This window comes from Pomacea canaliculata, linkage group LG8 (assembly GCF_003073045.1).
Source record: "Pomacea canaliculata isolate SZHN2017 linkage group LG8, ASM307304v1, whole genome shotgun sequence".
Classification (NCBI taxonomy): Eukaryota; Metazoa; Mollusca; class Gastropoda; order Architaenioglossa; family Ampullariidae; genus Pomacea; species Pomacea canaliculata.
Window position 1 is genome coordinate 9,728,618 of NC_037597.1, and position 22,183 is coordinate 9,750,800.

The following is a 22,183-nucleotide window of genomic DNA, read 5'->3' on the forward strand; positions in this document are numbered from 1 at the left end:
ATTATATAAAACTATTTTAGATTAAAATTTTTAGCATAAATATTTATGTTATGGAAATTTTATTATCAGAATCTTGTAATGAACAAAACTTGTTGTCACCTGCTGGTTTATTGCGGCATGTGACACCTGTGTGTCTGGTTTCCTCTGTTGACGACGGTGCATGATGTTGTAGTTGAATGCTTTGTTGGCTGTAATATGTGTTCCTGTTTATTTGTTCAAGTGGGTGTCTTGTTTGTCAAAGACTGCGACTGAAACTAGTGCACTGTACTGTATGCTCGAGTTTATTTTGAATTAATATTAAATGCAGGTATATTGCTTTTGCTCCGTTATTTAGAAGAGATGAAATCGCGCTCTATGTAGAGACACAAACTGGCAGGTGTGACTTTCACTGTAATTACTCGTCCCACATTCCCATGCCTTTATGACATTTTGCCTGCTTTAACCTAGAAAAGTGCCCCAAGTTGTTATTTTATTTTTTTTTTTTTTTAAAGAAAGGAAGTGAAACAATGAATTAAGCATATCATGTGACAACATGTCGGCATGCATTACTTGCATTATTTTTTAACTCTCAAGATATCCACAAATAGTCCTTGCGAAACTTATATTACAGAGGCTGATACTGAGAACAAATATGAGACGAGTAAATAAATATTTTCGACAGATAAAAGGCTGCTTAGTTGATTGTAAAAAATAAACTTCACGGACACCATCAAAATATTATTGAAAGCGAGTTGCTAGTTGTATGAAAAGGTAAAGAGGTGATATGAGAGAGAGAGAATGAAAGAAAGTGAGCAAAGAGAGGGAGATTAGATAAACAGAAAAAAGCTTTATTTTTTTGTCATGAAAACCGAGGTGACTAAACCGTAAATGTAAGACGGTGAATACGAGAAAAAAAAAAAAAAAGAAAAAAAAAAAGGAAGGAATAGGAGGGAAAATAAGTAAGATGAGGTGGATTTTAAAGTATTCTGAAACAAAATAAAACTGAACTGGTTATAATGAGCTTGAAAATGTGTAAGATATCATCAAAATATCATCTTGACACTGTGCGACTGCTGTAGGATGAATTAGCCGGAGTACAAAGGATAGACTGCAGGAGGAGGGGAGAAGACGTGAAGACATGGGAGGGAGAGAGGTTGGTGGTGGCTTTGACAGAACAAAGCCTTATTTACAGGACTGAAACTTGAGATAAGTCAACATAAATGTAAATGTATGTAAATGAAAAAAGCGAGGCAAAAATAAGCTTCATTGCTGTGCAGTGTGTCTGGTTCAAAAGACTTTTCTTCCCCAGTCCAAAGGACTTCGACGACTAGCCTCGCTTGGCAAGACTCTGCATTCTTTATTCCCTCGCCCTCTAGGGACACCCACGTTATTCGTATCTACGGGATAAAAATTATGGCATTACCGTAAATACCCACTTTGTATGATATGTATATATTTATAAGCAAACAGAAGCGGGGGATGACCCTCTCACGTGCATAGCACCCCAAGCATGCGTGATCTCGTGATGATCTTCATGTCTGTTATTGTTTTTATTGACCTGTGGGCCTTTGAACAGGTGTTATCAACTTTGTGAAAATCGTTTTCTTCTGCACTGTGGTGTGAGAACGAACAACGATGCCTTGAGATCGGGATGTCTCAGGTGCAGGCTTCAGGCTAGGACTCCTCTCTCCCACCCTCACCCTCCCAGTCCCCTTATGAAGACCCTCCCTCCAGTGACAGGCTGAGATATGATAGGCCAAGTCTCGCTCTGTGTCTCGCACGCGCTCGCGAGTGTGCACGGGCGCACATACCGGTCAGTCGTCTGCTGATGACAGTCCGATTTAAACGGCAGACGAGATGACCCCCGGCACAGGCCTGTTTGAGCCAATCATTTAGCCGTCTAGACTGCGGTAACTGCTAAACCTATTTATATTAGACGCTTTAGAGCCCCTTGTGGCATTTCAGAGTGAATCGAACATCAGTCTTCACCAGTCGCTCATCAGAACTGGCGAAAAGAATGAGTTGCTGGCTGGACTGAACGAGTCACGGGAAAATAATAACAGGGATCAACATCATTAGCGAAAACAGCAACACCACCAACATAACTACATGACACCACAGTGGAAATAATAGTCATCATCATCATCATCATCATCATCATCATCATCATCATCATCAAATTGCTTTAGATGTCCTGATATTAAATTTTACTGTAAGCCTTTCAGAGGTTTCTCATCCATCAAATCAGGTTCTGTGTACGTTTTCCGCCTTTCCAGCTCAGTCTGCACATTAACATGCATACCTTGTATACTAATCTGTTATTTATCTGAATATTAACATGCATGTATTGTATTTTCAGCTGTTATTTGTAAAAGCCATAAAAGCCTATCTTCTATTTCCTTTTTGTGTGTCGCTCACGATTTACAGTTTTATCACAAATCCCATTGTAGTACTCTATCCACATTTTGTATCTCAGTGTCTCTCTGCCTCTGTTTCTTTATTCTCTTACTTTCTTCGCTTCCTACCTCTCCCACTACCCACCCACCCCCAATCCAGCCTTCATCTCCTCCACCCACCTTCATTCAATCCCACAGGAAGACGCAAGTGTATCTGTGAAGACGAGAAGACAGACCGTGGAAATATGCACAGTTACTTGTCGGTCATCTCTGGAGCTATCAGGTTTCTGTGTTGCAACAAATAAGAAAGAAACATTGTATAGTTGTTCTTTTCCAGTGCTGCACTAGTTGGTGCACTTGGTACTGTAATTGAGTGGATGCCAAAAGGTGGGCCTCCAGCCACAGGCAGACCTCCAGACATTGCCCACAGCCTGGCCTTCAGTCTGCTCTTGCCACAAGACTGATGTCAGGGTCTTGTACAAGTCTGGGTATATCTATGTATGTGCTTAGTGGTGACTGGTGGGCGTGTCTCTTCTCACTGCCTAGCCTGGCTTTATCGGAAACCATTTTGCTGGCTGTTAATGGCGAAGGTTTGCCATCTTGCCAGACATGTGACATATTCCTGTTCAGGTCTGTAACTCCAGTCTGGATAGCAAAGTGGTGCATTCACAGTTCAAGTCCCCATGTAGTCCCTCAAGCAAAATTGGTGTTATCCACAACACTAGAGTTAATATTGATGCCAAAAATGTATCTTTTTCTTCTTCTCGCCCTCCTTCTCCCTTTCCTCTCGTCCCCCAGAAGAGAGTGCTGTGTTCAGGTGAGGTTCGTTTGCTAAGTTCCCCCGTTTGTTGAACTAAATCTTGCAGTAAAATGGTATTATTATAATAATAATAACAACAACCCTTGAGAAACACCTATAACGAGCAAGCTTCACTCTTGGCTGTTAAAGCCAGTGTAAACTCGATATTCACTGAACTGTATGTGTCTTCCGTGGTCTGCACTCCACTTTCTTCTTCATTTGATAAGCTTTGGTGAGTTCCCCTAAGGTCAAATTTTCTCACACCTTTATTATTGGTCCTCTTTGCCCTATCGTCCTGCATTAAGTGTGGGGAGCATGTGGCAAGAGAAAACAACTGTCTGTTCTTGCTTCATGCAACGTGTAATGTAATGAGTGTGAGTTACTGTAATGCGCACAGTGATCATTACAAAAGGTCGCGTTTTAAACATTGCTGATCACGATTGCTATATATTTACTTTGTAGATGAGTGCTTGCAAAGTCTTTGATATAGTTATACTATTTAGTTATAACTCAATCCCCGTGAAAAAAAATTTCGGTACCAACTATGACTTTTCGAACTGTGTAGTGTCATTAGAATGCTTTTTGTTAGTTCGGCCTTATTTGTTTATTTATTTATTGGATGAGTGAGCATTTGACCTGCAGTAACTCGATGCGATGCACACAGAAGATTCCCAGTGAAAGTTAAAACCTGCCATGACATTTTAACCTGCATGCTTTTAAGAAAGATGTGCTTAGCACGTGTGACCTGTCTGGTCTGGAAACTACTGGAGTAGTCCACAAGCAGTGGTCACCTCTCCATGCAGTCCGCACCAGACATTTGTTATGTGACCGGAAGTGTTCACTCGCACATGCGCATTGAGGCTAGTGTTTTGCGAATCAGTATGGACCTATGTCACTGTGTTCAGCAGTCTGTTTGTGCGTACCCACGAGCTTATGTTAGTGCATACCCACGGGTACGAAGTTTGCTTCTAGTCAAGTTTTGGGAAGAGTATATACATCACACAGCAGTCTGCACCCACGTAGATGGTGTCGCTGACCACCAGTGCCCCAAGCACGACCGACTTTATTCTGTCTTCTGTCTGGTATTGATTTGGACTTGGCCACTGGTCAGTTCATTAGCATAGTGCTTTTTTATGGGAATGGTGGCTGTCCATATCATATTTGTGGCTTTCCTTCCACCTCCTTTTCTTTATCTCACACTCACTCGCACACATACTGAACAATTTCATGGATACCTTACTAGTATTGATAATACGCTTCCGTGTAGGAGTTTGTGCAAAAAATGGTTCGTGCAATTTAGGACCGAGAGTGCAAACAAATGTCATTTCTGTGTAAGATTTACCGAGGACATAGTATGCTTTCTTCTTCTTTGGTCCTCAATCTGTACACCTCCACCCAGACTACCTTAAACATCACCACACCGCGAGCAACAGTACCTGGTCCAAATATTGTCATGTGAAAACACATGAAGAAGAGCTAACTTCGTTATACACAAATGTTTTAAGACAAGAAGGACGGTAACCGAGCTTGTATCGTGAAGTATGATCCATACTATGTTGATGATGATGTTACACGGGGCAACTATATTATCAGTGATGCTGTTAGTGCTTTAGAGTGGACAGATGGACGTGCGCATGTGTGTGTGTGAATAGGGAGGGGGTGCACGTGGATAGGTGAATGGATGAGGATGAGGCTGATATTGTGAGTATGACAATGGCTAGAATGGTGTTGAGCCATCCTTCTCTCTCTTACACACACGCTCTTAAAAAAAAAATTATCCTCTTGAAAGAACTGATCGGTCAGTGCAACACTTTGTTACGTATGGAAATGTTATCTGGGTGCTTCATGCACCCGCATTCATTGGCTGTGACTCGTTTATTTTTCACGGTGAAATCCCACCCCAACTGTTACTGTGCCAGTAACCTGGTCTCCACGGTCTCTAGCGACCTTTTGTTCCCTTTACACTGCGATTGGGGGTCCTTGAGCGCTTTGTTGTAGTCCGACATCCTCTAGTGGCGACTAAGTTTATGTGAATGCTGTCATGCAGAACAGAACAGCCGGCACTATCCCGTTACTTATTCCCCCCAAACACACCACCACCACCACCACCACCACCACCCTTGTTCGTCCATTTCAAAGCGCCACCTATATGCACAAAACGCTCTTAAAAGTCGGTTACTGTTAAATGTTCTGAGTTGGCGGAACGAAGCAGTCAGGTGTGGTTACACGTTTTAAGACCCGGAAGCGCGATCTCAAGACTCTTTCCTATCACTAATTAAGGTCGCGACCTGCAAATCGCTAAAGAAATTCTTCTAAAAACTAAATGACAATGTCATGGCTGTGTAGGAGTTTCTAAAGTAGGGAGTGATAGCGGTCAGCTGGCCAGCCAGACGTGCAGCAGCAACAAAAAGTATGTCCGTTGTTAACTGTGCAAACTGATGCTTTAATTTTTTTTTTTTACTCGTCCATACACTTAATGCGTCACGTTGGAGACGGTTGTTGTCATTCATCTCTGTGGAGACATAACCAAAACTCATACCGCCGGCACATTGCATCGGAGTGTTAGGAGAAGTAATAAATATTGAGTAGGATAGACAGGTCAAACAAGAGACTTCAGTTAATAAGATTCTTCTGGCCGCACATCACACGAAAACTACTTTTTGCACAGTCGAGAGAACCCAAGTGGTGCACCGTCCCTGTTGTTCTAGTGACAAGAGCAGTGGTTCATCCCCCAGTGCTGTCCAACCTCCAGACATTAATAATCCCAGTCTAAAGTAAGAAGAACCACAGTTAGGAAATGGGAAATGACCTCATAAGGTGAGTGATGTTTACATGAATATCTTCTGATAAACGGTGCAACAAGTTGTTTAGAAAAGCTTATTTCACAATTCCAAAATTATTGCACCTTACTTTTATCATGTGTGAAGCCATGCATTAGTAACTTCTAATAAGGTGTTTCTTTCTCGAATTCATTTTTGGTTTTCTTTACTGATCAGCGTTTAGTCAGTAAACTAGTCCTGTATGGTGTCAAAGAAAATGATAATCTGAACTAATTTTGACTTGTGATAAATTAAAGGTCTTAAAATAGATATTGGTGTGACTTCCATAGACAGAGTTTATTTTATGTAAGTGGCAAGTTTCAGTATTGATAATAATTTAATAAGTAAAGATACCTTGCACAATCTCCTGATTAATAGGAAATGCTTCTCTCAAAATTCTGGCCAGTATAAATTAAAAGAGAACTACAATTTTCACCAAAATGTTTGTATACAATCTCGTGTCCTGTTCAAATAATACCCTTCCAAATTTGATAATATTGAAGTGTCTTCATTTCAATATTGAAGTGTCTTCATTTTAATATTGAAGTATCTTCATTTTAATATTGAAGTGTCTTCATTTTAAAGTGTCTCATTGCAAGAGCCCATGTAGCGACTAAAGATAGCGTTTCTAACTCGTGTCCTATATCCTCGTGCTCGAGCGGAAATCTGCTGGTATTAATTACAGGTACAATTAAAAAATGTCAGCTATAAAGTTATTTCATTAACGGTCGGCCGTAAGACGACCTAACTTCGATCCTGTCTGCAAAGGATGAAGTGTAAAATTTGATTAGTTTTGGGCAACAAAAAAAAAAATTCGAAATGAGTCTTTCATACGATTATTGTCTTTCTGTTCCCCGATCAAGAAGCGTGCATTGAAAAAGTAAGAAAATATTTTAGCGAGTTTTACGAACGCCTCGCGAATAAGTAACAATTTCCACTGTATATTGTACTTTTTTTAATTGCGAAAATCTGGGAAATGGTGGGGCACAAAGTGTGTGTGAAAGACAGTTCTTATTTGTATGCTTTCACTATTTCGTCTTTCATTTCTTCAGCGGCAATTCCTGGCGGGAAAGCCTGAATAGTAGCGAATGACAGAAATTAATCCACACGTGCTGCTAGATGTTCACATACGTCTTCCGCTAATGTCTGCATATTTGCTCTCCTTATCGGTGAATTAACTCAAATGGTTGATTGACTGAAGGAATATCAATATCAGCTGTCCTCTCCGAAAACATCTTCGTTGACTAGTCGTTGGGAACACTAAACACTCGAGTCAGCATTGGTTAAGACACGCCTCTTTCGAATCCACCCGGACGGCGAGCATCTTGGGGTGTGTAGAAGAGTGGCGGCCAGGGGTAGATGGTGCTAGTGACAGGCGCTAGCAATCTCCGCCCCGTGCTTCCCTGCTTTCTCATTTGGGCAACGACCAACTCTCAACATTTATCTCCACATTATAGTCATTTTATGTAAGCTTCTGACACTAGTTTTCGTGGTTGTCAGCTCCAGTTCATACATAATGCGGTTTATAAAGATGACAAAAATTTAAAAATCGCTTAGTTGGAATATTTGTTATTTTCAATAGTTTAAAAAAAATGGACGCGTTTTCCCCTAGGTTCGTGCCCACATTCATGCACCAGTCTTCTTTGGGTATCTTGACTGAAAACAAAACAAAGGTTTTAGAATAGGAAGGGAAGCGTCTGCCGTGCCCGGTGACTAATTACGAGATGTTCACAAAAGCTGACTGCGAGGCCGAGACGAGAGAAAACAGCGATGATCCGCACACAGTCGCCGTTTGGAGGCCCAGCCCCCGGCCGCCTCAAGCCTGTGATGACGACATGCGCTATCAGGGGGCTGCCTCCCTCCCCAGGCACCCCTCCCCACCACATGTACACTGCTGTGCATGGTCTGTGCAGCAACTGCATTGACCCAGATTCTGTTTTAACGAAGTATTTTAGGCCGTCTTTCTCTTCTTTTTTTTTTCTCCTCTCTCGTGTTCTCTTTCTCGCTCTCGTGCGTTGGTGTGGCTTTAAAAATCACGTGACGTGCTATGGCGCGCCCGATACGCCGGATCCCATGGGTGAAGTGAAGAGACTTGGTAGGGGGAAATTCGATTCTTTGTTGAGTCGATGCCTTGTGCATGTTCCGATTTTGGCGTCGAGTGCGCAGGGCTGCGCGGGCGCGTGATGAACACAAACTGATAGATGCCGGACAGCGTCTAGCCCCACCCCACCCCCCTCCACACACACACAGACCGTGGTGATCAGGCTAATGGCCGCGAGAACGAGGCAGGACTAAGGACGTTGTCAGGTGAGTACGTCTCGTCTGGTCCGAGTAAGGGTGGGTAGGGGTTGGTGGATGGTGGTGACGGATGTGGTTGGCAAAGTCGGTTATAGTAGTGATCGAAAAGTTGCGTCACATTGTGGTCGTGTGTGAATAACCGTATAGCGACAGTTACAGATATGGCGGTGATTGTGGAAGAAAAAGCGAAAACTTACTTGGATGCCAAGCTCTGCGCTCCAAGTTCAGTCAAGACGACATATCGCCGCGCAGTCCAGTAGACAGTCACGTGATATAACCCACCCCACCCGCAACCCCTGCACTCTGCGTCTTTTTATTTTGATGCCGCCGGACATGCTGCCTGGAGACTGCAGCGATTTCGTCTTTTATTCCTTGAATGATTAGCCCCTCGATTTTGATGCTTTCATGTGCCGGTTCTTGACTTTAAAAAAAAAAAAATCCTCGTTTTTGGGGGTTGCTCTTCTCTCCACCCCCACCTTTGAACATGGCATGATGGCAGAACCACTTACCCAATTTGCAGACCAAGTGTAATTTGCTTCTTCTAAATTTTTTTTCCAGAGAATCCAAACTGCTCACGTGCTCTGACAGCACTTGAATGTCGATAGCGGTGTCAGTCACCCCCTTACTATGAGGTTATCCACCCCTTACTGTGAGGTTATCCGCCCAAAAGGTGTGCACAGCGAGTTACCGCGCGCCGTTCTTTTGCAGTTGTGCAATATGGACGCCCTCCGGAAGGTTGGCGGCCAGACGGAGTCGGCGGGTGGGCGCGCGCGCGGCAGTGGGAAGTGCGTGCGCCTGTAGGTAGCGTGCAAGGGGATGGCAGGCCGTAGGTGCGTGCGTGCGTGCACAGTGTGTAGCTGCGCAGTCTTCAGCGCGTGCGACTGCGTAAGAATCACCCCACTGCTTCGGAATCCAATAGCCGTGGCTTGTTTGCGAACTTGTGTATGGTTGGCTGGAGGAAAAAGGAAGGGACTCCAGGGAGGGAGAGGGCGAGTTGAGTGAGTTGCTTGCTTGCGTCATACGGACGTGGAAAGATCCTCGTGCATGAAGGACGACACCTGCACGCACATTCAGGGCAAAAGCCTCGTCTCCTCTCTCTCGTCTTCCTTCTCCTCCTACACCCCCTCCCAAAAAAAAAAAAAATTAAAAAATTAAAAACAAAAATTTCCCTCCATCCCACACTCCTTCAGGAACCCTGACGTAACTTCCGATCGTTGACATTATGATATCGACTCGTGTGAAGTAAGCGATAGCTGCTCGAATACCGTAGCAGTTAAGCCCAGCATGTATGTTACGAGTGTTTAAAGATAGGGCGGTGGGGATGAGCAGCCGCCACTCCATATTGTTGTTTGTGTGCATGCTCTTGGATGAACAACAGCCTTTCTGTTTGGTAAAGACTTCGTCTCGGCCATACGAAACCACCACGGTACACGCATAAACGCTTGGGACAGAATGTGTATCTGTGACAGTCACCCTCGCCAAGTCACTCAGACCGGATCAGGCTGTGCAGCCCAGTTCTAAGTGTGCTGTTGGCGGTGCACACACACACAACCTGCACTGCACTGCGCTGTGCTGCGCCGCCGCCGCCGCGAGCCAGCCGGCAGTTGCCCCTCGCCGGCTTCTCATAGTTGCGCAAAACATGCAGCGCAGACATGCAGCGTGGGGAATGCCTTGACACAATGGACCCAGTGCCCGACTTTCGCCGCCTCGCAACTCGCCACGACTACCAACGCTGATAACGTAACCATCGTCAGGCCCCCGGTCCCTGCGTTAGTCCGCCCTTCGTGTGCAGTGTGCGGTACCGGCAATGGCTGGCTCAGCGAGATGACACGAGTGCACATGCAAGCAGACAAGCTTTGTGGTGGTAGTAGTGGTGGTGGTGGTGATCTGTGATATTAAAAGGAGGAACGGGAGAGTTTGGTTATGGAGTCGCTGTGCTGGCCATTCGGGCAGGTAGGTACACTCCCCTTGCCCCCTTTTTTTTAATCTTCCCTCCCTCCCCCACCCATTTACCTGATGAGGACAAGAAAGGCGGGAGCACCACCAAAGGGCCGCGACTCTGTATAGGTTTACCCACAAAAGGTGGGTGGGGGTGGTCTGGCAAGAAGCGGTGCACAGGCAGCGTCCGTTACTCCATGTTGTGCTACTACAGAGAGGGTTAGGGCAGGCAGGCGGTTACATAATGTGGCCCAGATTTGTGATGGCGGCTCAGGCAGGCAGGCGGACATGCTGCCTAGAGTCAATGTGAGGCCAGTAGGACATGCATCTGGGTCAGTTGTGCATGTTTTCCTCATCTTTCTTCTTGCCGCATTTCACTATGCAGACCTTTTGTTCCAAGTTTATTTTTGTGTGTATCTCTTCTTCCTTTGCCTTTAAATGCTGTTATTGATGGTTAGTTGTACTATTTTTCACCACAAGGGGGAAAGTAGACAAGTGTGAGTAATGGGTGGAGAGCCCCGTGTCCTTAGTCTGGCTTTATTGTACCAGAGTGCACTAGGCTGCAGTCAGGGGCATTCTTGACTGTCTAGACAGCCCTTGGGTGTTTAGATGTCTTCTTTTCATGGTATTCACTCACCAGCCTGCATCGCCATTTTGAAACCTTTTTTTAAAATTTTGCGAATGGCGTGCTGTGTCGAGGTCTTCAATAAATATGTTTGTGCTTGAGAACGTTAAGCAAGTTTTTGTTGTCAGATCAGATCAGATGGGCTTATCTTGGTTGTTTAGTTACATTTTATCAGTTCAAATGTTTTTCTGTGTCTGTCTGGATGTCTGAGATACAGTGAGTCATGTCTCAAACAGAAAGGTTTCTTTATACTAATAGGAGGAGCTGTGAATAAATTTACAATTAATGGGGCAAATGATTGTCAGGTTTTTTTTTCTTTTGTTTTTTTGCTGACTAGCAATTGTTATAGGAAGTAAGTTTAGCAATTGCAGATAGTTCCCCAGTAGGTATAAAGTGCAAACTGCACAGTGCGCATGCGCAAGCAGGTCACGCCACAGGAAATGCAAAGCGGATGCACAGCAGTGCACCATGCTGCACACTATACCATCTTGCAGCACCCCTGTTCCTTGTCAAATATGCAAAGCCTGCACACCATCCACTTTTGAACACCGCCATATCCTAATGCCAGTTCTTTTTTTGTAAACAGACTTTACCACTCTCAGTGCCATGTGGTGAACCTTTTCCAAATGCAATTAGTCTTGTCTCAGTGTGAATAAACATACTATGAAGTAACAATGTTAAATTGCTACAGTTCAATAAAAGTAATAGAGCTCTAATAATTTTTTTTCTTGGGTCTGTAAGGATTGGCTGTTATAATACCTGACCACAATTATTGGAAACCTGATTCTTATATTGTTGTGAACTATTTAGGAGTGTAGGCAGGGATAAACAATAGCAGCTGTCACTCTAGTAGTATGGGGAAATAGACACTGATTCCATTTATCAAGAAGGTTTTTACTTTTTAAATGGATTTAATATTGCTGAGCTTTTTTCTAATACTGTAAATGGAATGAAAGCTGGAAAAATAAACCATCTTGACAAAATCATTGCTATTCTTCTTGTATTAGCCATTTAATGTTTGTTGCTGAAAAGCTTTACTTAAATCTGCATTACTTATTAAAAACAAATACATATGTGGGACTGCTCCACTGTCTTCATAGAATAATATATCATTTACTTTAAAAAACTTAAATGTTTCCTAAGCACGAAGAAGACCTGAAGTCAAAACTAAGGTTAAACACACCACAGACCTACTGATAGATGCAATTTTGCACATGCTGGAATGGGAGAAACATCAGGGATCCTGGACTTTTGGAAGATAAGTTGTTAGCATTCAATGATTTTGTGAGTAAATGTTAAGTTTCACCATTAACATGAACAGGAAGAGCAGATAATGCAAGTTCTCATGTTGATGGAGGTGAAAAATCTCAAGCTTTATGGTCTATTATGCTTTCTGTTTATTTAAGGTGACCAGAAGTCCCGCTTTAGGCGGGACAGTCCCACTTTTGACCTCATGTCCCGCCTGCTCATCGGGCGGGACGCCCAATGGTGAGCTTTCTGGCTTTCTGGCAAGTCCCGGTTGTCTTTAAAAATCACATTTTTCGGCGTTCTTTGACGGTGACGACACCATCATCGGCACGTGTCCCGCTTTCACCCCCGAAACGTCTGGTCACCTTATGTTTATTGGCTCTAAGCAGGGAGGGGGCAATAAGGTTAACATTTTCTGGAAATATAAATAATAAAGTAACTAAGCCGTTGACGTTAAACCATTTTGATCAGTCTGTCTTCAGTTTGCTATGGTTCCAGATGAGGGCTATTAAAGGGCTTTGCCAAGACTAACAATTTATCACATTGTAAGAGGCTAGACTTTATCAAACTGCCTATAACTCCAGATGAAGCACCATCCATGTAAACAGGCTGAATTATAATACAAGAAACCCTTCATAACCATTAGACCTTTATTGGTGGAAGGCTCAAGGGCAATCTGATCTGATGACATCATGGATCTGATGATGGTAACTGGCAACAAACTACAAGACCTTAACCAAAAGACTAACAGCTATTGCAAAGATATATGGCAGGGGAGGGGAACCTTTTTTCTGCCATTTGGATATTTGTAACATCATTTTCAGGTCATACAAATTTATCAACTTAAAAATCAACCTGCTTTATTTGGTCAGCCCATAGTTTTGCCACAGTATGTAAACACTTTTTTTCATATAAAGTCATGGTTAACACTAAAAGTAACTACAAAACATAAATCTGATGATGGTAGGTGAAGGAGGTAAACAACTTTAAGTACTTGGGAGCCAACCTTTCCAAAACTGGCAGCTGCACTGCAGATATCTGTATCAGGATCACAACAGTGACAGCAGAAGTGGCCAGGTTAGTTGGTATCTGGCAGAGCAACCCCATCAAGTTTGCTTCCAAGTACAGACTTTATAAGTCCCTAGTTTCTATTATATGGATATGGGTGAGAGGTGGACTTTGCTTGTCAATAGGGAGAAAAAAAATAAATGCCTGAGGAGGCTGCTTTGAATATCCTACATGGAATGCAAAACCAGTGACTGTATGGAGCACACCAGGAACCTCTTCTCACAACACTAAAACAGCAAAGTCTGATCAAGTTCAGCTATGTGACATGGTATGATGCTCTAAGACCATCCTTCAGGATACTTATGAGGGGTGTTGATGCCAAGATGGATAGCAGAAGAGCAGACTGGCAACTGTGGAGGAGTGGACTGACAGCTACATGCAAGACCCACTAGGACCTGTTCACCATCACTCAACACAGGCATTGTGGCAAGCTTTGCAGCTGATGTGTCTATCCAGTTGTTATCCTCCAATGACCAGTACCAGTAGACCAGCATAAATGCTCATCAATGTGTACATCAAGGAATGACTAAATGAACTATGATATAGGAGAATGAAAAGAGGAGGAGACATGAACTCTTGCTCATTTGAGCTTTGCAGGAGATACACCATGTGGGCATATGATTTACAGAAGAAACTTCTGGTCCTCAGAGAAGTTTAGAGTTAAAAAGAAAAGGACAGGAGGCTCTTAATGTTAAAGTTGTACCTTCAGCGATTTAAGTGGAGACATTTGTTGTAAATCCTGGTTAATATTGCCTCAGTAACATGGGGATAGGACCTTGAAAAACTTGATTTTTGGGATTATTGTAGCCTTAACTGAAACTTTGACATGAAGGTCTTTGGAGAGGGTCTTGGGAACTGATTATTCCATGGTCTAAAAACATGGATTTCACTTACATGATTGACACGGGACAAAGTGTAGCTTTTGTGGTCTTTTCCCACAGGGGATTATTGTTTTGCTTGATACTATCTCCTTCAGACATAGAATATCCTTCTGGACATTGAGCAATCCCCTTTAAAATCCAATGAAAAGGTTTATGAGAAAAAGTGGCTAGTAGCATGCAAAGGTATGCAAATATATTCCTTATTAAGTATGTATAACTAGTATAATGTAGAAAGAAGGCCATAGCGCTTTTTAAAAACTGTAGCACTGGGTGAGTCTGGTATTGTTAAATTTATTATGCTTGGGTCAAAATACATGGACACATTAAATGAGGAAATGTTGCTTGTGAAATCATGTAACCCTGAGCAAGACTATGTTTAGCTGCTTCTGAATCTCATGCAGCTAATGCTGTGGATTTATGCATGAAGCCTTCAGGATAGGGGTACTTGTCTGCCATTGATTCTGCCGTTTCCTTGGGCATAGCTTGGAGTCTCATTTTTCCAGCATTTTCTGGTTCAGATAACTCAGTGTTTGCAAGTTTGCCCTTGTATATGAACATTTGCTGTTGGTGCCTGAAACTTCATATCACATTTTATCTTTGCCATTGTTTTCATAATTTCCCGTAATTGGGCCACAGCGCTCACTTTTCTACTGTCTTTAATAAATTCATGCTTTTATGTGTTACCTACTCCTCAGGATTAAAGGGGTGTAACAAGATGAACTTACTGCCTTGATTCCTGCTGGTAATATTTGGGAAAGTAGAATATTTCAGTCAAATGGGATCTTTTGTATAGTTTTCACACATATCTAAGACATAGAGACAGTACGATGAAGACATGATTTTAAGGAAGTGCTGTAACTTACCCACTCATTTATGATAAATTTCTTGAAGTTTGTAGTTTCTTTAAGCCTTGTAGATAAGAAAATGATGCACTTTTGTCGTCATCTTGTCTTTTGAGATGTAATGAACAAACAGCCTTACATGGGAAACAGATGTTGGGATAAAATAATCTTGGCATATTTTATGATTAAATTTTTGACTTGTTCTGGAATAAGATGTCTGTAAATATTTTATTTTTCCATAAAGAATATAAGGGTTTACATTCATAATTCAGACATAATGACATTTTGTTGGTTAAATAGGAAGAGAACTCTGTATGAATCTAGAATCTGGTTGAGCGTGTCTGCAAAATGGATGACTCTTGTTTCTTGGTGAATTATGTGCCTACCAAATACCACAACTCTGTTAATGGTCTAAAGATGCATTTACCATCAACACAAGCAGGGAAGCAAGAAAGGTTTGTCTAGACTGCCGCAGACAGCCAAATTTACCTGATCTACGTGGAGCAGAGGTGGTGTGTGCAAGGGGGGGAAAAAATTACAGTCTATTTGTCGCACTGTCTAGACTGCATCTATTGATCTGTCTGTTTTTCATTGATAGGTCGCTTGCTGTTCTAGGCAGAGACATTGAGCTACATCACAGAACACCTCAAGTCAGCCTGAACTGCAGATATTTGAAAACAGTTTATGTTTTCTCTCTCCTATTGTTGGATCTTGTGGCCATTGATTATAAATGTCAATAGCAGTTCTCATTTGTGTTAAGTTGAGGGACATCTGAAGTTCAAAATACTTCTGGGATTTCATTGCATTGTATTGAATAGTTGAAGAAAGGCTGGCTTTCTCATGTTTGCCTCATCTGGTTACTTTGTGTAATGGTTAAAGAGGCTGGTTTACTTATCTTTGCCTCATCTGGTTACTTTGTGTAATAATCAGCCAATGTACACCATTTTCACACTGCGAACATATTAAACAGCAGTGTTCATGCTTAAAGTGGCTGCAGCAGAGTAGTAAGGAAAAACCTTTGCTTGTTTTTAGCGCATACTTGTATTTGGTAGAAGAATCAACTAACTTGAATTCAATTCCTTTCTTAGAGCTGAAATTAGTTTAAAATATGTATATGGAATCATTGAGGGCAATTTGATGATGTTCTTGATCATGAAAAAAAATCAACTTTCCCTTAGGCGCACACATGTACATACATTTTAAAAGCATTCAGAATGAGCTGCAAGCAGGAAAACTAATAACAAGTATAAAATGGTTTTTGTGGAGAGCGCAATGGATTTTTTGCAAACAGGCTTCCATTATTATCATATCATAGTGAGTTAGCACTTGAACCTTGTAAAAGGGTTGTATGCTTTTAAAGGGTTACAGTCCCAAAGTTTCTTCATAGAGAATAGCAATTGTTCATATTCAAGTCCTTAGAGAGTATCTTTAAGTATATAGGAAGAAACATTTCATTTTGCATCCTTTTAAATACTTATTCATATTCTGTGTCTCTTGTTTGTTAACAGAGACCTGTCTGACTTCGAGTGCTCCCACAGTGAGGGCCTTGGACAGGACCGCCTGGCGTCAGGAGTGTCGGGTCCCAGCCCAGGGGTTGGTCCTGGGTCTGGAGGATTGGGCACAGGAGCCCCTGGCATGCCCAGCCAGTCCCTGATGAGTGGCTCTGGGCATCTGCAGGCTCCCACCTCCACCACACCTGATGGAGGAGTTGGGACGGGGATGCATCCAAACTTTTTGTCCATGGAACCTCATCCTTCAGCCATGGGGCCTGGAGACATTAGCATAAAGCAGGAGATTTCAGCAGGTGGGTACAATCCATGTGAATGCAGATGTATGCATTTAGTGTATGGGTGCATTTGTGCATTCCTTCATTTCGGTTATCGTTTCTGTTCCACGTTTGGATTTAGAGTCTCCAGGACAAACAGTAGAATTTGAAGTAAAGAGTGAAGCTTATCACTTGTTATTATGACCACAGTCTGTTTTAAACAAGAATCCACATCCAGTTAGTGTTTTTTGTGTATAGAATAAGCATTCTCAGAATACGCAGAAATCATATTTTTATTGCAGGGAGCAGCACAACCGCTAAGTTGTGTCAAGTTTGTAACGATAATGCCTCGGGCTTTCACTATGGTGTTTGGTCCTGTGAAGGATGTAAGGCCTTCTTCAAGCGTTCAATACAAGGTAAGAGTCTGAAGAAAAATATAACCCACATGAAACCAGAGTTTTGGCGTGTCATTTCAGTTTTAAAAATTTATATTTTTTTATGACCAGCTGCATCTGTTTTGTGCAGAAAAATGGGAAACATTTTTATTTGATGGATTTTAACACTGTCCAGACAGTTGTAATGGGTTCTGTGCAATAAAAATCATACAAGACACAATAGAATTATTCGCCTGTATCAATACACTTTAACTTAAATCATTTATAACAAATGGTTTACTGTATTTAGATCTTTTATCACTGCATGCGCAGTTGGCTTTTTAATGTGTATTCTACAAGTGAGCCAGGCATTCTGTTGAGCTGCAATTTTACAGACCTCCAATTGTCCTTAGAGTTATTTAGACTATGCTCTGTAGACAGACATGCTGCATGTTTTTTACAGCTCACAGATATACTGCATGTTTTTTACAGCTCACAGACATGCAACATGCTTTTAAAGGTCACAGACAATGTAAGAGAAACAAAGAATAAGAGCAAAATATCTTGCTATTTTTACACTGCTGAATATTTTGGCAAAAATAATGAAAAAGTGATGTATTCCCCCATAGAATGTATGGTACATATGTGGATAATTCTTTTGCTTTTTTCCTTTGGGAAGATCTGCAAGAATACTCTTTTTTATTTCAGCAAATCCAGGTATTTTCTAACTATATGCTGAAGCATTGTTAGCACTAGGTCCTAGACTTTTGATGAAGATGTTTAAAGAGTTGTATGCTTAAATTGAAGACTGCTAGTAAAAAGAGTCTTAAGAAATCTGAATATGATAAAATTTGCTTTGTAAAATGTTTCTAGAGAATTATATTTAGAAACTAAGAAGTGAAAGTTACAATTTTTCACATCTAAGGGCGTTCAGAAGGCTGTAAAATGTTCCTAAACTTTGCTTTGATTACTTTTTGACCTTAAAATTCTTGCTGTATTTTGTTTCACAACTTTGTATTTCTACATTCAGAAAAAAGTTTCATCAGAGTACACCTCGATAGTACAGTTTAACTATAGATCAGTAATTTGACATTTGATCTTTTTTACTTTTTTTTTTAGGGAAGTAGGAGCCCTATGTGCACTCCCCAATTAATGAACAGGATGCTCTTCATTTGATTTCTTAAAGACTTTTATAACTAATGAAGATACAAGAAAGGAAGAGAGAGGACAGAGTTTCTACACATGAAACTTGTTACTTCCCACAAAGATGAACTAGAGATATAAATCTTACATCGGAGCAAATATACATCGGTGTTATTCTAGAGCTAATTCTTACTCTTTGTGGTAATTTTGTGCTGTTGTTCATTTTCCCACAGCATGAGTGTTGTTCCAAAACTGTTAATGAGAATGCCAGAAACTTAAGACCTGGTAGTAAATTTGAAGCAAATTTACTCTTTTCCTGTTATTAGGTCCAGTTGACTACATGTGCCCAGCAACAAACAACTGCACTATAGACAAACACCGGCGAAAGAGCTGCCAGGCATGTCGACTACGCAAATGTTATGAAGTTGGTATGAATAAAGGTAAAACTGCTTGTCTTTTGGCCTTACCTCTTTCTGAATAGTTGATACGAATATGTGGAAGGTGTGATTGAGTGAATGGTAGTGATTTAGTAGATAGATTTCAGTAAAAAGGTATGCATTTTCCATCATCATGTGTCAGGTCTGCTGCCATCAGTGAGTTGGTAAAAGATGTAAACTTAAGACATAGGATCACTTACACTTTGATATTAATAATTTGTATGTTTATCAAAGCCACCTATAGCCTAGTACCACTGTCAGATGTCCATTATTGTAAAAACATTGCAAACTGCTAGCCTGTTAGGACTTTACTTTTTTAAAGATTTATGGGAGGCTTTGCTCTCCTTCACTGACCTCTTGCAAAAATTGTTACATTGAAGAGATGTTCACAAGATTTTCCCAATCCTTACATTCATTCTGGTTGATCTGTCTTCATAAACAGGAGTGATATTCCAAATCTGATAAAAAAAGCTCAGGTTTCTTTGATTTATTTATTTAGGATGATGTCCACTTTCATTTTTTAGTCGAACAAGCTATTTCCATTTGTTTTTAAAACTGTTTATAATGTGTTACTTGAAATTTTCTTAAATACTCTAGAAAAGACATTATGTTCCCTTTTAAATTCCAAATAAATTGTTTTCAGGTGTGTGGAGGATGGTGTTGGCAAGTTTGTAGTCACTAAAATGATGGTGCTTTGTCGTTTCTCGAAACACTAGCTATGCGTTACTGGGAATTATAACACAATCTTTCCATGACTGACTTGCAGGCAGCCAGCGAAAAGAGAGAAAACACAGTGGCGGAGGAGGTGGCGGCAAGGGAAGGCGCTGTAGAGCTGATTCTACGGATGCATCTGTCAACTCAACAATTGGAGGGGGTGCCTCTGCCTCTAAAGTAAGTAAACTTGACTGTTGTGGTCATTGTTGTGTTACTCTGTGAGGACCTAATAAGATTGCACCATGTGTTAACGAGCCTGCTGTTCCTTGCTTCCACACTACTAGTTTATTCCACTCATGAAATCATCGTATGATCTGTTAATAAAGCTCCTCTGATGTTTTCATTCTCATTAATTTATAGAGAAGATGTTTTCCTTTTATCCCTTCTCCCCCTTCCCTATTCTATTTCTGTCTTTGTGTGTCCATGTGCACATTCCTAAATCAAAAGTAATGGTTTTAATTCTAGTGATTTTCTGTTGGCTGCAGATGGCCAGGCGAGCACGATGTGCATACATTCTTGAAGCACTACAGAAGGCTGACCTACCAGTTTTAGAAAGCTTTCACAATCATGAAGCTGCACCCACTAGAGTGCATATTCTTAACACTCTGATCAAGCTGGCTGATCGCGAGCTTGTTTATCTTATCAACTGGGCAAAGCATGTGCCAGGTAAAATGATGATAATCAATATTAATTACACCCAGGGGACAAGAAAGTTTAGGGCATTTGCAAATGATATCTTGTATCAAGTTCATTTATGCATTATAATAAATGCCAAGATATTTAAAAAAAAAGTTTTTAAAATTCTGGCTTTCTTTTTTAATGATTAGTCAGATGGAATATATATATGACAATAAGTAATTGCTTTACAATTTTGTTTGGAAGAGTGACTTTCTTTGAAGTACTATTTTTTTAAACAAATATCAGTTTAAACCCTGAACAGCCCTCTGCTTTGATTGACCCTAATCGTTTCAAACTATATAGTTTTAACTTTTTAAACAGATCTCAGTCTAAATTCCTGAATAGATATCTGCTTTGACTTGGCTTAACCACATCAAACTTTTGCGTAGACAGAAGAATATTTTTCAAGGCTTTCATCCTCCTTTTTTCACTTCTGTCAATGAATGATGTCTGAAACTGACATGAAACTACTGGTATTTTGGCTAATGATAGTTATGCTTCCAGTGATTTGGTGATCACCAGATAGCTGCATAGATTTTCTTAGATTTTGACTGTGTGCGACATAGCTGTATAAGTTTCTGGTATCATTTGAAATTTTTATGTACTTAACAGGTTACACAGATCTTTCGCTAAGTGATCAGGTGCATTTGATTGAGTGCTGCTGGATGGAGCTGTTGCTGCTTAACTGTGCCTTCCGCTCCATGGACCATGAAGGCAAGCGCCTAGTCTTTGCGCCAGATTTCCACCTGGACAGGTGAGTAGCTCCATCTGCTCTGTAGTAGTATTTGTGTGCACTGTGTGTGTGTTTTGATGGCGGGCATGTAGGCACAAATACCTGCTTGTGAATTTGGCATATGTATTTGTGTGCATCCTTAAGGAATATACAGTTCAACAATCTCTCCACTGTCATCACTGGCCATGAGAATGGCATTTGTTGCCATCCTGCTGGACATAAAACCCCATTCATTCATTTCTCTGTCCAGAACATTTATATCATATGCCTGAAGGAGTCTGTGATTTAATTAAGATAATAAATGGGTGATTTATGTAGTGCATAATCACAGTCTTGAAGGAGCATACCGTCGGTGCTTAAGATAACTAGGAAATTTGGACAGGATATGAAGGATGGAAAAAGAAACAGCTATACAGACAAGTAATAAAAGACAAACATAAAAGACACAAAGATGAGTCAGGGAACAAACAATGATGATGGATAGTGTCATAAATCTGCAGAGGAAGACAAGCAGGTGGACTAGTCAAATGACTAAAATCCCAACTATCGACAACTATGTTGACTTATGTAAAGAGTAATGCTTGTGGAACAGATATGGTTTTAGTGCATGTTTAAAGTATTTGATGATGGGTTGATGATACATATAGAAGGGGAAGAGAGTTCCACTGTTTTGCAGCACAATAACTAAAACTCTGGTCACCATATTTGATCATTCTGGTGATAGGGATAGAGAGAGTCATCAGACGTAGAGCAGAGTTTGGCAAAGATGTTATTTTCAAAATAGCAAGCTTTGATTTTTCTGATGCTGAGAGTAAAATTTTGAAAGCTTTTCTATTCCTTTCTTGAGTGCAGAGTTCAAATGATAGACATTTATAGGGATAATTGGGACAGCCTACTGATCAGGAAACACTTTAGAGAACATCTCATCTGTGCTTAAATTCAGACAAAGAGATTGTCCTATTCAACATTTAAAAAAACTAAAAGGAGGATCTCATAACCCTGTAACTAAGGGGTTCAGCATATCTATGGCACAGCATCTGGAAGACTTAGCTCTACCCTTTTCTTCCACATGCGGATAAATAAGCAACAAATCCAACACAGAAACCTCAGGTAACCTAACATCCAAGCAACAATGTCTCCCTCTTCCAGGGGAAGTGGATAGTCAAGTGATTAGATCACTGGCATCCAAACTGAGACCATGCTGGTTCAATGCCTGATTAGCGCAGCAAACTTCACCCAGTCAACCCAGCTGGCAGGAATGGGTACCCGACGCCATAGAGGGTTGGGGAAGGTAGGGCAGCAAGGTAGAGGAGATGGGCACAACCCTCAAGTAAAAAGCTGACCCCGAGACAAGTGAGGTCTCTAACACCTCACCCCACAATGACCCGAAAAGGTTAGGGGATGACCTTTACTTACTCCTTCTACAGAGGTCAAACTTCATAACTG

The 22,183-nt window shown here is 41.2% G+C and overlaps 1 protein-coding gene across 4 annotated transcripts in view; it reads left to right on the forward strand.

Moving 5' to 3' along the window:
- LOC112569923 (serine-rich adhesin for platelets-like) overlaps window positions 1-22,183 on the forward strand; it is a 109,444-nt gene that overhangs the window by 75,092 nt on the left and 12,169 nt on the right. For all 4 annotated transcript variants that reach the window (XM_025248006.1, XM_025248009.1, XM_025248007.1 and 1 more), the window contains exons 4-9: window positions 16,402-16,697; window positions 16,961-17,074; window positions 18,502-18,615; window positions 19,379-19,503; window positions 19,812-19,992; window positions 20,617-20,758. In XM_025248006.1, the coding sequence (XP_025103791.1) occupies window positions 16,402-16,697; window positions 16,961-17,074; window positions 18,502-18,615; window positions 19,379-19,503; window positions 19,812-19,992; window positions 20,617-20,758 (972 nt within the window). The remainder of the gene's footprint in view (window positions 1-16,401; window positions 16,698-16,960; window positions 17,075-18,501; window positions 18,616-19,378; window positions 19,504-19,811; window positions 19,993-20,616; window positions 20,759-22,183) is intronic.